Source organism: Rutilus rutilus, assembly GCF_951802725.1.
Source record: "Rutilus rutilus genome assembly, chromosome: 7".
NCBI classification, from domain to species: domain Eukaryota; kingdom Metazoa; phylum Chordata; class Actinopteri; order Cypriniformes; family Leuciscidae; genus Rutilus; species Rutilus rutilus.
In genome coordinates this window covers 1,705,001-1,726,992 of record NC_140221.1, presented here as the reverse complement: position 1 = coordinate 1,726,992, position 21,992 = coordinate 1,705,001, and the positions used below count along the sequence as shown (strand labels likewise).

Below are 21,992 nucleotides of genomic sequence, written 5' to 3'. Positions count from 1 at the left end.
AAATAAAATAAAATAAAATAAAATAAAATAAAATAAAATAAAATAAAATAAAATAAAATAAAATAAAATAAAATAAAATAAAATAAAATAAAATAAAATAAAATTTGACTCTAAAATCAATAGTAAAAAACATTAAATTATATTTTGTTAAAAAAAAAAAAAAAAGATTTTTTATGTTTTTGGTCCATTAAAATGTTTTAAATTGTGACATCATTTCCAAGCCAATTTTTTTTATCTTTCTTAGTTGGGACTCATTATATTACAATTTGTCTGATAATTTCAATTGTATATAATAGTATTAATTAATAACATTCAGGAAATTAGCTTAAGTGTCATAATGCTTAATTAGCTATAATGCCATTGCAGGCATCAAAAGTTGCTTCATTTTCTTTGAGTAAAATGTTAGTAATATTTAAATCATTTGAATATTAAAACTTCACATTTCTTACTTTGATTTTTGGAGTTCAATATGCTTTTTTTCTTCTTTTTTTTTTTTTTCAAAGTTTCATAAGATTTACATGTTTATGAGATTTTCTTTTGTTTTCTTTAATTTTCACATGCACTACAGACAATGAAACCAAGACAATTTCCCCCATTTTACCTCCATTCACAATCAGTTCCCATTACTATTACCAGATTTATTTGTTTGTTTATTTATTTATCAATTCTTTTTTTTTGTAATTTAATATATATATAATTTAAATTTGGGAGATATGCTTCTCATTTTTTTAGGAAAAATGCTTAATTTACTTTAAGCAAAATATTTATAATATTAATATCATTGGAATATTTAAAATTCATATTTCTCACTTTGATTTAGGGGTTAAATATGTTCTGAAAATGTTTATTTATTTATTTATTTTTATGAGATTTACTTATTTATGAGATCCACCACCAATCAATATTGTCACTTTACTGAATAGCATTTCTTTATTTTTGTCACATCTTCACAGACAGCGTCCACATCCACCGGCATCAAGCATGAACGCTGTGGCAGACAGCGCAGGAGTTTAATGGGCTAAAACTGAAGATAAAACAGAGCAGAATTTATCTTTTCATTCTTGCATTTCAACCCGTCAAAGTGCAGCGTTTCCCAGCCGTTCTCCCTGTGGCTACGCAAGTAAATTACAGCTCTGGTTTATTCAATCGCCAACCATACATCATTCAGCGGCTTGAAGACGTTATTAAAGTGTGTGACTCTACATGCCCTGGATTTCATCATGCATTACAGTCATTTATGTTGCATTTGTACATTCGGTACCAATGCATTTCTATTCTCAGGTAATATACTTTATGTAATATGATGCCCTCGGATCTGATCTTGACACCTCTTAAATATCAACCAATAAATGCATTTCTCCTTACGGTCTGAACTATCGATCGGCTCGTGCGTGTGCCCTTTATGCAGGTGAGAATCGTGATATCTAAATGTTAAACTTTATCCATGGGACTTTCTGCAGTTTTATGTGTCAAACCGGGCCTGATTCCAGAGTTCACGGGCTCTTGGCACGCTCCACCTCATAAGCAAGGGTTTCATCAGAGATTAATTGAGCATTGTATGCCCTCAAATTCACAAAATAACCATTACCTAATGCACTGATGGAATGAGAGGCATTGCTTTGAATAAGGTGTTAAATTATGGCTCAGTTCCTGTTAAAACTCACATTAAAAACCGAAGACGTTCGGAAGCGGCCTGTGTAATCACGGTGAGTGGACGCCACAGAGCCTCATTTAAAGGGTCATAGCTTTATAACAGTGCAACGATAGCACAGCCCGCTCCTTTACCGCTGTGAAATAAAACACAGCACATATGACTTCAGTAACAGCGCAGGAGTGCAGATCAGGTCGGCAGTGATGTATCAGAAATCACACGTAAAACAAATGTCTTTTTAAACAGTGCCATCAGCCTCAGATGAACGCTTTCGCACAGGAACCTTGTTTCGTTGAGTTTTCATTACTCAGAGACGTGTTGGTGCCGCTGAAATGCCAGTGAGAGCCAATCTAGAGGCACGTAGTAAAAGTTTGATAGGAAACATAAACCAGCTTCTCAGCACATTACATAAGCTCAATATAAGCTCATTAGAACACTGATGTTTTTGCAAAAATCCCAAAACATCCATATAAATACAATTCAAACAGTTTCCAGCTGAAATTAACTCGTTGTCACACTTATTTCCGCGTGGTTTCTTGCTAAATATTATGTTATGATCTCAAAACACTTTGCAAAGCATGATTTGTAAACTAACACTTTATCCTAACGAGACGAGACGCGATGAAATTCCAGCGACAAGCAATGCGTCTGTCCACACCAGAAGCGACTCGTTTACGAGACACGGAAAAAAAACAATAAAAAGCACTCACAACCAAATCAATCAAAAATCACAGCCAATCAGAAGAGAGTGTGGGCGGAGTCTCTCTGCAAGCGCACTGCACTCACAACCAATCAATCAAAAATCACAATCAATCAAAAATCACAACCAATCAGAAGAAAGTGTGGGTGGAGTCTCTCTGTAAGTGCACTGCACTCACAACCAATCAATCAAAAATCACAGCCAATCAGAAGAGAGTGTGGGCGGAGTCTCTCTGCAAACACACTGCACTCACAACCAGTCAATCAAAACTCACAGCCAATCAGAAGAGAGTGTGGGCAGAGTCTCTCTGAAAACGCACTGCACTCACAACCAAATCAATCAAAAATCACAGCCAATCAGACGAGAGTGTGGGCGGAGTCTCTCTGTAAGCGCACTGCACTCACAACCAATCAATCAAAGCTCACAGCCAATCAGAAGACAGTGTGGGCGGAGCCTCTCTGCAAACGCACTGCACTCACAACCAGTCAATCAAAAATCACAGCCAATCAGAAGAGAGTGTGGGCGGAGTCTCTCTGAAAACGCACTGCACTTGCAACCAAATGGACAAGTGCATCAAATTCATAAATATTACACTATTTTACCATCATTAAAATACATACTGAGTTACTAAAACAATCTTTGTCATAGAATACACTCAACAGTTTGAACGCTTTTGTCTCCTTCGATTTGTTTTCAAGATCTGAGGTGAATTATCTATTTCCGCGCTTTTAACATTAAATAAAGCACACAAACAGTACCTGAGATTGTCATGTTTGTATGTTGTTGTTCCAGCCGTCGACATCGAAGAGAAATAGAAACCGTTTTTTAAAATAGAAACCATCGCGTCACATCTGATTTGGACACAGTGTAATACACTTTAGGTTTAGTGTATGTTACGTTATTTTCAAAAGCACACTCACACTCACACACATTAATTTCCAAACTTCCACAATGCATACAACAACCAATGCAATAAACCATCGCCAGATTCTCACTCATGTTTCGGATAAAACTGAACATGCTTTCAGCGCCACTCACGAAGCATTTCACTTTGAAAGTGTTGCAAGAATCAGTGTAATGCAGTGCAGAAATGTCACCACAGGCATGTTCCTGCAGCGAGCCTGGGTTGCTATATTACATAGGCTTACTTACGAAATGTCACAAATCTGAAGCATGGGGAATGAAAGGCACGCTGACTCCTCGAGTCTCTCCAAGCTGATATCAGCAGGTGTGGTAAAATACTACTTATTTAGCATAGACAAAATATGATTTCGGACTATTACACTAACTGTAAAAATGACTAATAGGCACAAGTGTCAAGACAGCGTTATTCTACAGAGGCTGCCAGACAAAAAAAGGTAGGCAATGACTATAAAGACAGAAAGTGACATGCAAAGATTGCCTGGCTAATGAGGAAGACTGCTGTCTGAAGGGTGAAGCTGAAACTGCACTGTGCACAACACTGAGAGAAACACTGAGGAAATACACACTGATCTCTGCTCAGTTCTAAACACATATGTGACCCTGGATCACGTCACCAGTCACGAGTCTCACTACGGGGGAGCTAGGGACGAATAATTTAACCGTTGTTCATGTGAACTCAAAGACAGCCTATTTATAGACTATTTGTTGGTGGATGTTTGCTGTTTGACCTATCAATTCGGGTCGATAAAGTATAATAGGGTGAATCCTGTATAGTGATTATTTATCCTATATAGTGCTTGCATAAAGCAAGTAGTGCATACACTTGTGACTTGTAGCTGTTATATATCTGTCGTTCATGAACGTCTGTCACGTGACAGATGAACGAAAGACTCTGAAGGTAAAGTAATTATTTATGTTCCTTGTAAGTTATTTTTGACTGCTTTATAATGATTTCTTAATTCAGAGTATAATCAAGATTGCGTAGGTGGATGTGTTCGGGGAATTTGCCTGTTAAAAGTATAACATTTAAAGCCCCTTAGATGAACGAAATGGCTCGAAAAAAGATTCTTTCATTTTGATGAACGAGATCGAACAAGAGAGTCAGTAAAATGATTCGAACTTCCCATCCTCGTATGGCACGCGCATAACCATAACCTTTAAATCAAAGGTTGTATTTGTCAGCATTAGTTAATGCACTTTGAACTAACATGAACAAACAATGAACAGCTGGATTTGGTTACACTTTATTTTAAGGTGTCATTGTTACAGTGTAATTATATATTTAAGTATATTACTGAGTAATATTATTTAACTACATGTACTTACTATAGGGTTAGGTTAGGATTAGGGTTTGGTTGAGGGTTAGTTGCATGTAATTATGCATCATTTACTGTTATTACTATGGTAAGTACATGTAAAATATGTAACAAGAACACTGTAAAATAAAATGTTACCCTGTATTTTTATAAACTAACATTGACAAAGATGAATAAATACTGTAACAAATGTATTGCTCATTGTTAGTTCATGTTAGCTAATGCATTAACTAAAGTTAACTGATGGAACTTATTGTGAAGTGTTACCAATGAGTTGACGTCAACAAAAGCAACAGATATGCGCTGCATTGTATTTGCAATGTTAATTTTTAAAGTTAAACGGACATCCAGCTAAAAAAGTTCCAGAAACAATATATATATATATATATATATATAAAATTGTGCAATTGTTTTGAATGAATAAAATCTGAATGAACATTAACGTTACTGGAAGAACGTTTGTTCACAACTTCGTGAGAACCTTGGCATAAACGCTAGTCAAAAGTTCTCACCATGAAGTCACAAACATGGAAGTGTTTCAAATCCAAATCAGCACACCCTGACGTGAGATCAGAGGACCTGTTGGTGTGAATAAACGCATGAGTTGAAGGGACGGTCGCGAGCATCAGAAAACTAAAGCCGAATCAATATAAAAACAGAGCATCTTGAAATTGCTTTGGAGGATGAGGGCTACGAAAATATATTTACTGTCAGAGCTGGTCTCAAGGAGGAGGGGAATGGCTGATTTATCTGCCCCACCAGTCCAAATAGAAACTCACTGTTGATTGACCACCTCAGATTGAGAGTTGACCTCAGGGTCAGCGAGGAAGGATTTCATCAGTCCGCTGGATGCCTGGCAACCCGAGAGCCGAATATGAGGATAGTGGCATCAATCTTTTAAATGATGTACCATTACAGAAGAGCTATGCCCAGTGACTGTGCGTTTATAAGGGGAATGATCTTCAACGACTGAGTCTGACGCTCTCGCCGCAGTTAAACGTGATTGGATTGTCCGTCACACTGAGCTTTCCATCCGTATTGCTTAACAAAGTGAACAACAGAGCCTCTGATTATTTTGCAGCGCGACGCTCTTCTCTTCCTCTGTTTGCATCTATATTCATATCAGAGTGATTTCTGAAGGATCATGTGACACTGAAGACTGGAGCAATGATGCTGAAAAAAAAAATCAGCTTTGATCACAGGAATACATTACACATTACTATATATTCACTTTTTTATTTTAATACTTTTACTTGATTTTTGGTCAAATATATGCAGCCTTGGGAAGCAGAAGAGGCTTTATTCCTAACTTTTGATGGGTAGTATAAAAAAAAAGAAACAAAATTGATTCAAAATGCATGATACGACCCCTAAATCCTCATACAAGACTCCAGAACCGTTTCCCAGAATTTATGGGCATGTTGTCAGTCTTTCCCTGAGAAAGAAATAAACATTGATCTCGTCACCTCGAAAGACAAATCATTTTTCATCATGTCGTCTCCTCAATCCCAGACATATTTCCCATCCACAATTCATCACTGACAGACTTCGTTGCGCATATGTCCTAATTGAGTTGTTTCGTGTTTGTTCGTTTGTTTGCCAAATGTTTGCCAATCTTCTGAAGAAAGCGAGAGCAGGAGAGAGAGATAGAGAGAGAGAGTATGAAGATGAGTATGTAATCCATCAAGCAGCAGATGAATTGCCTGTGGGGCTATTTAATTTATTTTCACTCCACTTCTTTGAAAACTGTTGGCTCAGGCTATTCTAACGTATTCATAAATCTTCCAGGATGGGCTTATGGCTCCAGCAAGAGCAGAACGGGTGTGTGTATGTGTGTGTGAAAGAGAGAAACAAAACATGCAACAACAAAAAGCAACTTTATTTCCTCTTTCCGGTCGTGGATTCATAAGTGTGTCTCCAAAGGTCTCTTAAGAGCCTTGCGTCTGTCGGAGAGAAGATACGCTGTGAGTTAACGGATAAACGGCTCGTTTTAACTACGACTGCTAAGAGATGCCCTCTCCTTGATTCAGGTTATTTATTGCTCCCAAATGGTGCATCTTTATTCAAATCGATATCCTGAAGTTATTGATGTCACCAGTTGAGAATGCCAGGAGAATAACAAGCAAACACACACACACACGTGAATCTGGAAATCTGTCCTGGTCACGTTTCACTTTCATTCATTTTAAAAAGAAAGGAATACAGAAATAAGTTAGTATGCATAAAAAAGATGAAGCCTTTTTACCAATTATGACCAAAATGTCATAGTTGCACTGCACATTTGAGTTTGATATATAATTATATAGTTAATGAATATATAGTTTGAGTATAATTGATATATGAATTGTTGATATAATTCTTATTATTCTTAATCATGATGGATGGATGGATGGATGGATGGATGGATGGAACAATATACAATGGAATAATATACACCAATGGATGGATGGATGGATGGATGGATGAACGATATACAACGATGAATGGATGGAATAATATACGCCAATGGATGGATGGATGAATGATATACAACGATGAATGGATGGAATAATATACACCAATGGATGGATGGATGGATGGATGGATGGATGGATGGATGGATGGATGGATGGATGGATGGATGAACGATATACAACGATGAATGGATGGAATAATATACGCCAATGGATGGATGGATGAATGATATACAACGATGAATGGATGGAATAATATACACCAATGGATGGATGGATGGATGGATGAATGGCTGGATGGATGGATGAATGGATGAATGGATGAACAATATACAACGATGGATGGATGGAACAATATACAACAATTGATGGATGGATGGAACGATATACAACAATTGATGGATGAATGAATGGATGGATGGAACGATATCCAGTGATGGATGGGATGGGATTGGATTATTGAATTGCTGTACCAGATGTTGTGGAAGTATCAATGAAAACGTCACAATCCAAAACCCTTCATGAAAAGGCGGCTTTATTTTCTTCGTCTAAAATGTCTATTTTGTCCGCAGGTTTCCTAAGCTTCACTCACAGACAGTGGAAACCAAGTCAGTGTAACGGTTTCCATTTTATAGTTAGTAATTCTGTAATCTGCAAACACCAGCATCTGTCGTGGCTTATAATAAAAGGGTTGTGTTGCTGGCGATGTACAGCAATGTTCCAAATCAGTCATTTATGAAGATCCATTTTAGTTATAATATTACGTGTAGGTTGTAGACAGAGTCATATTCACAAGTATGAATATTTATTTTGCTCATGATTGATTTATTTATTTTTCTTGAGAACAGTCATGCTGTGCTGTGGAATGTCTTTAACTGTTGATGTCATGAATAAATTAATAAAAAACATGCATTCATTTATCTACAGCTTTGATATTTGATTTTCCTTCATGTATTTACTCCAAATTAAGAGAGAGAAGCAATCTCACACTGTGAAGACATTAACCTTCTCATCATAGTTTCACATCATTTTCAACACGGGAAGACATTATCCCTCGGTTTGATGTCGATGACTACATAATGTTTACGTAATGACACTTTGCTTATATGTTTTGCTTTAATTTATGTCGTTTTTTCAGTCTTTTTCACACATCCCTATCAAGTGAAACTGGCATTAGAGTTAGTGTGGATCCTGACTATAGATTTGAAACAGATTCTAGCATGACTCAGTACGTTCCTGAACTGTGCCTTTAGTTTTATAGGTATAAACTCAAAGAGAAATCTATGGAAACAGAATAAAACATACAAAAAGGTCATTGCGACTTTTTGTCTCACAATTATTACTTTTTTTCTGACAATTACAAGTTTACATCTCACAAGAACTGCGTGATATAAATTTGCAATTGTGTGTTAAAAAGTGAGAATTGTGTGATATAAAGTCTCAATTGTGCGTTACAAAGTCAGAATTGTGTGTTATAAAGTGAATTGTGTGATATAAAGTCTCAATTGTGTGTTATAAAGTGATAATTGTGTGATATAAAGTGTCAATTGTGTTTTACAAAGTCAGAATTGTGTGTTATAAAGAGAATTGTGTGATATAAAGTCAGAATTGTGTGTTACAAAGAGAATTGTGTGATATAAAGTGTGAATTGTGTGTTATAAAGTCAGAATTGTGAGATATAAACTCGCAATTGCGAGAAAAAAACTCGCAATTCTGACTTTTTTCTCAGAATTGCATGTTTATAGCTCGCAATTCTGACTTTATAACACACAATTGTGAGATATAAGACACAGTTATCTTTTAAAATGTTTCATTCAGTGGCAGAAACAAGCATCCATAGAAAAATGCATCCTCAGCATTTGTTCAGCATCATCCCTCCTCCATATTAATATTATACTACAAATAACTTCTGTGGAACCAAAGCCATAAAGCTTCCGTTCATCTAGAAACTTTTACAGGAATTAAAAAAAAAAAAAAAAAAGATAGGAACAATCAATATACCAATACTTTAAAAAGAATGCATTGTAAAACCCCAGCAGTGTGTGTTTCTCATCTGTGGCCACCGCCAGCAGGTGTTCTGCTTTTATTGCCATTTATGAGCTACATTTTCTGAAGAATAGTTTCAATGTGCATTAACAGTGTTAATGGGAAATGGGACTGGAAATATCCGCAGCTCTTTCCATTTGTAAAGGTTTTAAAGGGAACTCCAGATTTCTTTCAGTGTTCCAGTGACCTGACAAAGATAAGAGGGCTTCGCACCAGAGGAACGATTTTATACACTCTAAAAAATGCTGGGTTGTTTCAACCCATGTTTGGGTCAAATATGGACAATGCGTCCATATGCGTTGACGTAATTTCCACTGAGACAGGAAGCTAAGGCGGGACATATTGGATGGCTCCTCCCCCTTTTCAAATGGCCAATAGCGTTTAGTTTACCTCACAGACTGCGAGTCGTACTTGACAGCACCATGGAAACGAATCTGAGCACTGATACGCTGGATTCAATAGTAACGTTAGAGGTGTGAAGAAATTCTAGCCATTTCATTCTGAAAACGGAATAAAACTCGAGCGTTTGAGCAACCGAACACACATCTCCAACCCATATTGCTCCGTGTCAACGGTAGTGATGTCCGGTTCGTGAACGAATCGTTCTTTTGAAGTCTTTTGATCCAGTTGATCCAGCATGCGTTTGCTAAAGAACGTACAGTCAGTTACAGCCACACTCGCTTTTGTCAAGGTGGTGTTTATAGCAAAGGGGGCGGAGCTTTAGATTCTAGAGAGCATGTGATTGGACAGAAGATGTGATGAGAAGCTGAAGTCCGCGATGACGTCATAAAAATCCCTGATCCATTTTAGCGGAAGTGAGAGACTAAGTTTTGAATGCTTATATCTCCGAAATGTGAATTTTGTCATTGTTTTGGAGCCATAACCTTAAGGCTAACTTAAATGTTGACTTCAGGGGGCCTTTGAGGGACGGTCACACTAGACTTTGAACATGGGAAATTCCTTCGGACACTGCAACTGTCCTGATCTTGTCATGTTTGAAAACACATAATTCAACATGTAGAAATTTTAAATCTACTCCACTTTCCTGCAATGCTGCAAAAGTGTGTGCTCTTTTAATTCAGCGAAGAGGTCATGCTGTGATGATCACAAATCCACACGTCAAAGTTCAGCAAACCTGAACTTTTTAATGCACCAACATTTGTGTTTCTGCTCTCCCACATGCGTATAAACACAAGTCAATGGAACAGATGGATCTTTAATTAGGTTAATAAGCTAATCGGCATGACAGAGTTGGCATGACTTTCTTGTTTAATGAATGATCGAGATGTTTAAATAAATGACTGACATCACTCTATATTCCTCATTATAATATTGCTATATTTCCATATCTAATGCATTAATTGTTTCTGTTTTTCTCATTTTCTTATTTGATCCGTTGGAGAGGGATTTAAGACCACCATGAAATCAAAATTGACAGTTTTTACTTTTTAATGGAATATTGCAGTGTTTATTATAAATTATTTATTTATTTTATTTTTTTGTATTTTTTTTGTATGTGCCTCGGAATCTTGAATCAGAATAAGTTCCTCTTTCTCTTCTCTTCTCTTCTCTTCTCTTCTCTTCTCTTCTCTTCTCTTCTCTTCTCTTCTCTTCTCTTCTCTGATGACGAGGGCGGGGCAACCTGTCACTCACATGAGATCAGCCAATAGCAAACCACAGCCATCCAATCAATTCCCTACAGACACAATCAAGCGCCGCCCACATTTGTTCTTGTTCCAGAAGCGTTTGACTCGGATATAAACGGCACAACAGAGAAGACGAGTGCAACTTCCGCTTAATGCCGACTTTAAGATGTAAATATCTCTCTTTGAAACATTGCTCTGCGCCAAATAATTTTACATTCACAACCAACACGATCTCACTTTTGTGTGAAATGATCCATTTCCAGCATCTCCATATCTCTGCATCTGTGACGTCCGACCAGGCCTGTAAATCTGGACCGGGTCTCGGCTCTGGTCTCCAACACTGGTTCACAGCTGGTCTACGTCTCGCTGTCTTTGGGGCAGGAATGATCTCTCCGACCACTCAAATAGCCAGTTCCCCAGGCTGACTGAGGCATTCTGGGATAGCGCTAACACACGCCAACCGAGAGTGCAGAAGAACATGAGCTGTAAAACCTGAGCGAGCTGCCTCGAAGTGAGCGTGGACTGTCGAATCAATCCGTCACGCTTCTCAGGTGTAAAATTAGCATTCTCAGCTAGACGTCTGTGATATTCGTTTGCTCCGACTGGCTTTGGTCTCGATGCACAGTATTTCTACAATGCATGTATTTGTCATGCACAGCAGTCATGTAGCCAGTGGCAAGTAAAATCACTTTCTGTGCTGTAAAATTAACAGCTTGAAATGGAACTAGAAACTTTTTCAAACAATTAAATTATGCTCAGCCTTCAGTGTTTTTCCTGTGCAATTCAAACTACATTAAAGTGTAAGAAAAACACAAACCTACATGTTTCATAATTGACAACCAGTCAGTTAGTTTAAGACGGACTCACTTTGCAGGCTTGTTCAGAGTCAGATGCATTTGCAATCCTTAATGTGCCAACTAATGGATTTACAACCTATAAATACATTGATTGTACAATGCAAACTTTACAGGGATTTAACTTTGTCATTTTATAATGTCATGAATGTGACATTTTTTGACAGGATTTCATATATAATTATTTCCTATTTACAGTCAAACCAAAAATCATTCAGACACCAGATATAATGTTTTATATTTTCTACTAGTGTGATCAGGACACTATAGTTCATTTATGTAAGTGAGGAGAGCAAAATAAAGTAAACTGTGACATATTATACCCCAAAATTCTTGGGACCAAAAATGATTGGGACACTTTGAGCTGATCATGTTTTGCTGAAGTGTGTTTTCTTTAATTGCTAATGCTCTTTTTACACACAGACTGAACAAAATGAAGCATTGCTTGGTGATTGGTTGAGCTAAACTGGTATTATCTAATTGTGTAGTTAAATTTAACAGCTGACAGATATTCAACATAATTCATGTGTGAGACAGTCTAACAGAAGGACGGACAAAACCAGTCAAATATCAACTGAGTTCTTGTCATATTTTATTACCATTTCTAAAATCTGTGATAATGTGATAAATCTTGAAGGTGTCTGAATGAATTTTGGTTTGACTGCATATATCACAAAATTCATCACACCATATGTGTTATCGCAACTAGTTAGCAAATCCTCCACTGGTCAACTATTCGGTGGTTTTATTTTCTAGTTTACCAGTCGATCATCATTTCATTACGGCTCCAAACCTCAGTAGCTTGTGTAGTTCATGTTCTGTCATTGCATTTCATCCCTACGTGTTTCTCAGTCACAGTTTGTGACACCAGCGCTGTCAACCTTCACACTGGTGCAACTCACGCGTCAGTAATAGAGCGAAGACTCGCCGAGGGCATCGTGGACTGAAGGTCAGTGTGTTCTGACTGCGTTTCAGGGCACAATTACAGTCTAATCTGGCCAACACACCGACATGATGGCCACGGAGCAACACAGCAATTTCACCACACACTCGCTCAACAGAACCCGAACGTTCACTTCCACAGAAGAAAATGAAAGATCCTGCAGGAGCAGACGAGAGAAGCTGATTAGCACACGTCTGTGAGGTCGACACGATGGCAAAGTTGATTTTATTGCGCTTGGAAATGTAACAGCATGTCATTATCACGCTCCGCCAGAGACCCCGAGGCAAAGTCACTCGACTTTCTCTGAACGAGAAGACGGAGAGGAACAAAAAGACTGCGAGCGAAAACTGCCTCTACTGTTAAACATTTGGAAGCTGTGTAAATATTTAAGCAATTGGTTGTGCTGAATATAAGCACGGCTCTGATTGGCCTGTGTTTGATCGGTGTGTTCAGAAGATAACAAACAATATTTGACATTAAGAAAAATTAACTAGTAGGGAAAATTAAGGAAATGTATGTCTTACATCATGCTTCTAAAACTCAAATTCCCTGTTTTTAGTGGAAAAACAAGACCAAAATACCATATACACTACTGTTAAAAGGTTTGAGATTAGTAAAAAGTGAGAGTAAAGACAAAATATTATTATTTCAAATTAATTATGTTCTTGAAATTTCTATTCATAAAAAAAAAAATGTTTTCCACACAATTCTGAAGCAGAACAACTGTTTTCATCATTGATACTAATCATAACTTCTTGAGTCAGCATACTAAATCTACCAATTACTAATTAATTACTACCTTAAACAGCTATTTCTACCTGATTTAATCCATAAAATTAGCTTTTTTGGCATAAAAGAATGTATTTTGTTTGTTTCAGTGATAATATTTTTCATTATATTTTTCACTTAGATGTTACCATTTTTGGTGATGGAATAAAAATGAAATGGTTCCCATAAAGCATCGGACACAGACCAGCAAACAGTGAAGCGCTCCAGTGCTGATCGCCGCTTATGCAAGACTATTAGTGGACCGAAACTAACCGTTGCATAAATTCGCTCGAAAAACAGAGACGTGTGTTTTATAAAACACTAAAACTGTGACATCATGTACTTTTACAGTCACTGACAAACACGTCGGAGAGGCTGTGCGTCAACCGGAAAATGTCACATGTCATTCTCGACCCTTGGAGGCTGTTTCTGAATTACTGTAACGCTGAACTTTTAAAATAGCCACCAGCTCATTATTCTGAAGCAGGACGAACTGAGAGAGAACGAGTCCTCTAAACTCCACTGACCTGTGAAGATCTTCATCTTCAGACCTTCAAAAACATCTCTTTAAAAGGTTTGTTCAGCCAAACGTAAAAGAACTGTCAACATTTCATGACCGATATGACTCTCTTTCTTCTGTGGAGCAGTAAAGCAGACGTCGAGCAGAATGTTCACGCTGCTCTTTTACATACGAGGAAAGCAAACAGTGACCAGGGCGTGAGAAGCTATATATATATATATATATTCCAATTCCTTCTGAAGCCCTTATATTTGGTTTGTTTGAGAAGCAGATCCAATTCATTATTCATCCACCATTAGATAGTTTACTCAATGATTAGGAAAGAGCAACTTTGATATTCTGCTAAATGTTTAGTAAAAAAACTTTAACATATTTACTTGAAGTTCCTCCAGAGATTTTAAGTTAATATTTCAATAATTTAAGGATACATTCGCATACTCAGAGTTATCTGATGTTGGATAAAGATGGCATGCAAATACACTAAATATTGGATGGATGGATGGATGGATGGATGGAATGATATACAACAATGGATGGATGGATGGATGGATGGATGGATGGATGGATGGATGGATGGAAGGAATGATATACAATGATGGATGGATGTAGAGATGGAATTCGAGAGGATTTACTGTGAACAGAGAAACTCTATAAAAAAAAATTAAAAAAAAGAATTGATTCGCAGCCTTTGGTTTGATATTTACACCAAGCCATATTACAATTTAAGTTTTATTTTGCTGAACTGTGCAGCCACATTTATTTATCTTAATTTTACATTCAGTTTAATAATAAGCTTTTCAACTCAAGAACCCCCTGCAATTACTTTACAAACCCCCCGTTGGGAAAGCCTGTGCTGGACATCTTCAGGGTGTAGAATGACAGGAAGGCTGAGTAAATGATGACAGGCGTCTTATTTCTGGCCAAACTATTTCATTATGTGCTTTATGAAATGAAGTCATTGAGGCAATAGCACAGGCGATTCTTCATCTTGTTTACAGATTTCTTCAAACGTCTGGATCCTCCCCCTCCTTCGATATTCCCATCAGGATTATTACCTGCACTAGACCGCGGTCAGGGGATTGCAAGGCAATTTTATTAATGGCGACAACAATTCCCTCAAAGTGACCTTTCCTAATTCATTAAGAGATGCAGACGAAGGAGACGGAGATCTAATGGAGGCGACAGACGACGTGATCGTGGACGTCTCGCTCATGAAAGTGTGTTAAATCTCGGTCCGTGTCAATCATGTGCTCAACGCTTCAGTCGTCAGAGAGAGAGAGAGAGAGAGAGAGAGAGAGAGAGAGAGAGAGAGAGAGAGAGAGAGAGAGAGATACGGTCCTGTTCACATGTACAGTAGGAATGACGTGATGTGTAGGTTTAGGGGCGGGGTCAGGGGTAGGTTTAGGGGCGGGGCCAGGGGTAGGTTTAGGGGCGGGGTCAGGGGTAGGTTTAGAGGTGGGGTCAGGGGTAGGTTTAGGGGCGGGGTCAGGGGTAGGTTTAGGGGCGGGGTCAGCAGTAAGTCATTCGTACGAATTCATACAAATTAGCCACCTCGTAAAATTAATATGAAGTTTTGGTGCCATCATGATGATTTGCTAGTTTTCTTGTCCTCAATGGACACACGTTTCTGCCACACAATAAAAAAGAACAAAGGTAATTGTGACTTTTTTTCTCTCTTTTTTTTCTGACAATCTGACAATTGCAAGAAATCCAAAGTTCTGTCATGAACCTCTAGATGGCGCAGGCTAACAGGTCCTTTAACTCACCTGTCATCATCACATGGTTATCTATAGGGCGCAGCTGATTGGTTCCTGCTGTATCAGTAGCCAATGAGCTCACTGCTCAACCTTCAAACACTTGGTCTGCATTTGCCATAGCAGTGCAGCGCTTTCAGAAACCCTACACCTTCCCCAGCTCCACCTGTATAGATCTGCTACGGGTAATTCATGTTCGCTGTATTGTACATGATATTATATCTGACTTATATCTGGCTCACAGCAGCGGGTCGTGTGTGTATTGGCAGTAGCAGCTCCTGTACTCGCTCTACAGCAGAAGCGTAGCATATATATTCCGTTAAGACCAAACACACAACATTGTCATAGCCATTACCATGCCAAACACGCTGAGAGTCGTCATGACAGTACAAATGCAAAATATTCACTTCATAAATGTACACATTTGTCAACTTTATAACTAGCAATTACGTTTTTTTTTTCAGGTTTTTTTCATTTTTTTCCAGAATTGGGAAATATGAACTTGCAATTGCAAGAAAAGAAAATGTCAAAATTGTGAGATAAAAAGTCACACAATTACTTCTTTTTTTTCATGGCAATAAAATAAAGAAATTAAATTAAATAATATAAAATAATAAAATATCATAAAACAAACAAACAAACAAACAAACAAACAAACAAACAAACAAATAAATAAATAAATAAATAAATAAATAAATAAATAAATAAATAAATAAAAAATAAAAACAGTCCATGACCATTTAAATAATGTTTTTGTGCTAACGTTTTGATAACGTTATTAAAGACCAGATAACTCTGAACAGATATTCTATTAATGTTACTGTAAGAGCGTTTGTTCATAACCTTGACAGAACCTTCAGACACATGTGTTACGCAACAATCCGCCGCTCAGGGATGACGGTTTTATTTGACTTTTTATGGCTTTCAGATAAAACATCCTGAAAGCTTTAAAACAGTACATTAATTCTAAAAATGCTAAATAATAATAATAATAATACTAATAATAATTGTGTAATCATTATTGTTTATTTTGCAATAAAAACATCACAACATCCTTAAAACAAGATGTTTACTTGCAAAGCAAAATAAAAAGACAAGGTAAGAAAACATAAACTCAAAATAAGTCTGATTTGTAAATGAATTAATATCTTGTTTTAAATATATTTACAACACATATATACTAATTAAGAAAAGGATGCAATGATCCAGGAAAAAAGTTGCGCACAACTTGCAGAGAATAATGACCTGATGCATTTACCAACATATGTAATAAACAACAGAACACACACCGCACAATAATGTATCCCACAATGCAATGCGCTGCAATATTCAGTAAGTCGTAAGCCACAGCAGAATCGGTCCTGAATATAGAGTCGACCCGCAGAGGGCCGTGCTGAAATACACAGCGCTCAAAGACTTGAAAACCAACAAGGACGTTGCAATTTCGAGAAAACAAAAGTTGGAGGATGAACAGAACGAAACATATTGCGACTGTCCTCAGAAAACGCTTGATAATCAGTTTCTACAGCTGTTCTCTCGGACTCTGGTTCAGTCTCTGGTGGGAAAAATCCTGAAGTTAAAAAGTGAAAACTAAACTTAAACACCTTGCAGTTTCACTCTGACCTTCCAGAACTGTTTAGAGCAGGAGATTTATATTTAAACCTCGGCGTTACAACACAGTTACTAAAGACATGTTGTGTGTGTGTGGTGAAATAGACCAACACAAATACATACAATGAGTTTGAGAGAAGACAAAAGACACCATGCACAGTACAATTAAAAACAAGATGTGTTATTCTCTTCCATGGTGCATCTTCCAGCTGTTTATGAAATAACTTAAAAAAAAAAAAAAAAAAAATATATATATATATATATATATATATATATATATATATATATATATATATATATATATTTTCTTTCTTTTGTGTTTTCTGTGAAAAGTTGTGTTTGTGTTTGTTAATAATTTCAGATTTACCTGTGGTTTAAACTGTTGTTCTTTTATATGTCAGTCAGCTGGTCTATCTTCCCATTCTCACCACCAAATCATGCTTTGGTAAATCAGATTATGAGATAAAAAATTGAAATTCTAGTCTAAATTATGACATATTCTGAAAACTGAATATTCTTGAAATTATGATATAGTCATAATTATGACCAAAAAAAAAAAAAAAAATCAAAACTGGCATAAAACTCAGAATTCTGAAATAAAAAGTCATAATTATGAGGAAAAGTCAAAATTGACAAATCGAAATTATAAGAAAGTCATAATTATTACAAAATGTCAAAATTGACAAGTTGAAAAAAAAAATCAGAAAATCAGTATACATTACAAATATAATAATATTATGACAATTTAAAACTAGGACATTAAACTCAGAATTATGAGATAAAAAGTCATACTTATGATTTTTAAAAAAGTCCAAATTGACACAGTAAATCAAAATTATGAGATAAAGTCGATTATGGATTTTTTTTTTTTTTTTTTTTTTTTTTTTTTAATTTGTATGTCATCATTCTTACTTATCTAGTATCTCATAATTTTGACTTTCTGTGTCATAATTATGATTTACCAAAACATTATTTTAGTTTTTCTGATGTGGTGTAAATGTGTGACCTTACGAGCTGTTATACAGCAGATGTTGAGAGATGCTTGCTCATCAAATCCATTTTCTCCAAACATCTCAAAGACAACAACCTAATGGCAGATGAAGACGAGACACCGTGATCACGCGCTCGCGACGGGTTTTCTTCAGCGGAATGACGACGTGTGTATCAAAGGCCGTACACAGAGAGCTCTCAGACCAAATCAGAACGAGATGGAGATAAAAGATGGAGATTCGATGATGCTTTTCATTACGAACCCTCACATGTGTTAGTGATGCTTCTTCAGATTATGACAAAAAATGTGAGTTAACCAAAAGGCAAGAGACACTATAAAAGAGCAGAGTGCTTCAGCTAACTAGACAGAGTGAAAGCATGAATCACGACACATGCCATTAAACACGAGTAAGACACTTGTGTCAAACTTCTCATTAAAAATCTGTTTAAGTGTGAGCACTAGCAGTGGAGGAGCGTGTGTTTTCACGTGTGTTTTCATTCACAGACTCTGAGTTTCCAGCGCCGACAAACAGCTGATGTTTAATGTGCTGTAGTGAGTTTGCAGTCTGAATTAAATGACATAATTAAAACTGATAAATACACAACTCTAGTGCAATGCATGAACAAATGACTCTTGAGCTACTATTTAATAAAAGAGTAACAAATTCATCACAGACTAATAGTCTGTCTAAATCACCTAAATCAATGCAAAAATTATGCAATAAAAAAAAAGTCCATATAAACATGGAAAAGGTAATAGACATGTTCTGTCAATTTCACTTACATTTACTTTAACCCTATTATTATTAACACAAAATAATGAGATAAAAACAAATTCAAAATTGATGTCAAAATTGTGATAAATATCATGACAAAATGTAATTATGACATAAACATTCATTATATCATGTTCATAATTATGAGATAAAAAAGTCATAATTATGACATGAATAAAATAGGATAAAAATGTAATAATTATGACAATTCAAAACTATGACATAAAATTCAGAATTATGAGATGAAACGTCATTATTTTGACAAAAAGTCTAAATTGACGAGTCTAAAGTACAAGAAAGTCATAATTATGACATGGAAAAATCATGACAAAAATGTAATAATTCTGACATAATTCAAAACTATGACATAAAACCCCAAAATTATGAGATAAACAGTCATAATTACGACAAATGATTCTCTCTCTCTCTCTCTCTCTCTCTCTCTCTCTCTCTCTCTCTCTCTCTCTCTCTCTCTCTCTCTCTCTCTCTCTCTCTCTCTCTCTCTCTCTCTCTCTCTCTCTCTCTCTCTCTCTCTCTCTCTCTCTCTCTCTCCATCTATATAAATAAATATATACTACAGGTTACAGCAAGATCTGCTCACCTGGTATGGGAATTGCAAGAAATGTATACAATAACTGACAAATACATATACATTTGTCAGTTATTGGTTAAATGTCTTGCTATTCTCATGCTGTAACCTGTATATTATCAGACTCGCATGTATTTTCTCTGCATGTGTGTCTCGTCGCAGCTGTGACACTGTTTCTTCTCTCAAACATCTGTCAATACAGCAGATGTGCACAGACTGAAATCCAAAAAAAGTGTGTTCTGATAGACTAGAATTATAAAGACATAATGATATTTTTTCACATGTAAATGCTGAAGACGAAAACATTTCTGCAGTTTTGTTGTCTCCTTTTAATTTGCCACACGAGCAGCTGGACTGATGACAGATTCAGTGAGTCAGTTATAGGTGTTGCTAGAGCCTTTAGGAGGTTTACGGTCGGCCTAAACATCTGTTCACACTTACTGCAAGATATCTGAGCTTATTTCATCCTCAATCATGATGTTCAAGTTCATTACATTAAGAGTTATTCTTCATGTCCTTCTTTGTGCAGCATTACTGCATTCAATTAATATTCTGGTGTTTTTGGCTTGACTGAGCTTGTGCAGATCAAAAGTCAGACAAACCGTAATGGAATAAAGCACTAAGTCACACAATAAAGCACTAAGTCACACAATAAAGCACTAAGTCACACAATAAAGCACTAAGTCACATAATAAAGCACTAAGTCACATAATAAAGCACTAAGTCACACAATAAAGCACTAAGTCACATAATAAAGCACTAAGTCACATAATAAAGCACTAAGTCACACAATAAAGCACTAAGTCACACAATAAAGCACTAAGTCACATAATAAAGCATTAAGTCACATTATAAAGCACTAAGTCACATAATAAAGCACTATGTCACACAATAAAGCACTATGTCACATAATAAAGCACTATGTCACATAATAAAGCACTAAGTCACAAAATAAAGCACTAAGTCACACAATAGAGCACTAAGTCACATAATAAAGCACTAAGTCAAATAATAAAGCACTAAGTCACATAATAAAGCACTATGTCACATAATAAAGCACTATGTCACATAATAAAGCACTAAGTCACATTATAAAGCACTATGTCACATTATAAAGCACTAAGTCACATAATAAAGCACTAAGTCACATAAAGCACTTAGTCACATTATAAAGCACTATGCCACATTATAAAGCACTAAGTCACAAAATAAAGCACTAAGTCACACAATAAAGCACTAAGTCACATAATAAAGCACTAAGTCACATTATAAAGCACTATGTCACATAATAAAGCACTAAGTCACACAATAAAGCACTAAGTCACATTATAAAGCACTAAGCCACATAATAAAGCATTAAGTCACATAATAAAGCACTAAGTCACACAATAAAGCATTAAGTCACATTATAAAGCACTAATTCACATAATAAAGCATTAAGTCACACAATAAAGCACTAAGTCACATAATAAAGCACTAAGTCACATAATAAAGCACTAAGTCACATAATAAAGCACTAAGTCACACACCTTGCAGATGAAGTTTGCTCTCGGGACTCTGAAGAAGAACCGAACTGACCGAGTCCAGGTTATCATACGTGCTGCAGCCGAGTGGACCCGTCCGAGTCTCCGTCACCTGAACACACACACAGAACACATGAGAACACACTCCGTCGAAACATTTTAGGGGATTTGTACTTTACTCAAGTGCACTTTAAACTGAATGCTTGAACTTTCACTCGGATATACGGCACAATAGGGAAGAAATGACTAGCGCAACTTCCATTCCATGCTGACTTTCTGTAGATTTGAAAATCATGCTTTTTCCCTATCATTGTTGAATCACAGAAGCTACACCAGATATTTGGCCGAGAGATCTCTTATTTATTATTTAATATACATGTATCAGGCATAAGAGAGAAAACATAAGGCTACATGAGAGGTGGTCTTCATTCCAGATTTCTCTGTTCCCCATTTATCCTCCCTCACCCCCTCATGCCTTTATGTTTCTCTGCTGTAGTACAGTAAGGTTGAGCTTATATACACCATTGAGGGACTTACTTCCTTGTAAGGTAGAAAAACATGTTGCTTATGTTTAAAAATGGAACATTTCCTCATGCTTACACATGGTACACTTTCCATTTAATAAACTATGCTTCTGTGTATACATTAGTGGTACATTTGCATCAGTTGAAAAACATTCCTTTCCTTGTAAAGAACATGCCAATTGTACACATTTGAAATCATATCATCATCATTGGAACATCTCTGCTCAGTGAACGTTGAATTGCACACATACATCTAAGCAAAATATATAACTCTCCCAGCTCCCCTCCCTGTGTCTAAAATATGATCCTTAAACACATGTGTCCATGCAGTCTATAGTTTAACTCATGCATTTTAAACTTCATAAGATAATACCACTGATTATGCATACTAACGTATGTATGCA

General features: G+C 36.4%; 1 protein-coding gene across 1 annotated transcript in view; it reads right to left on the bottom strand.

Annotated features, from left to right (window-relative positions):
- brinp1 (bone morphogenetic protein/retinoic acid inducible neural-specific 1) overlaps nucleotides 1–21,992 on the bottom strand; it is a 169,522-nt gene that overhangs the window by 30,316 nt on the left and 117,214 nt on the right. The window contains exon 5 of the mRNA XM_084412818.1: nucleotides 21,071–21,176. Coding sequence (XP_084268944.1) covers nucleotides 21,071–21,176 — 106 coding nt within the window. The remainder of the gene's footprint in view (nucleotides 1–21,070; nucleotides 21,177–21,992) is intronic.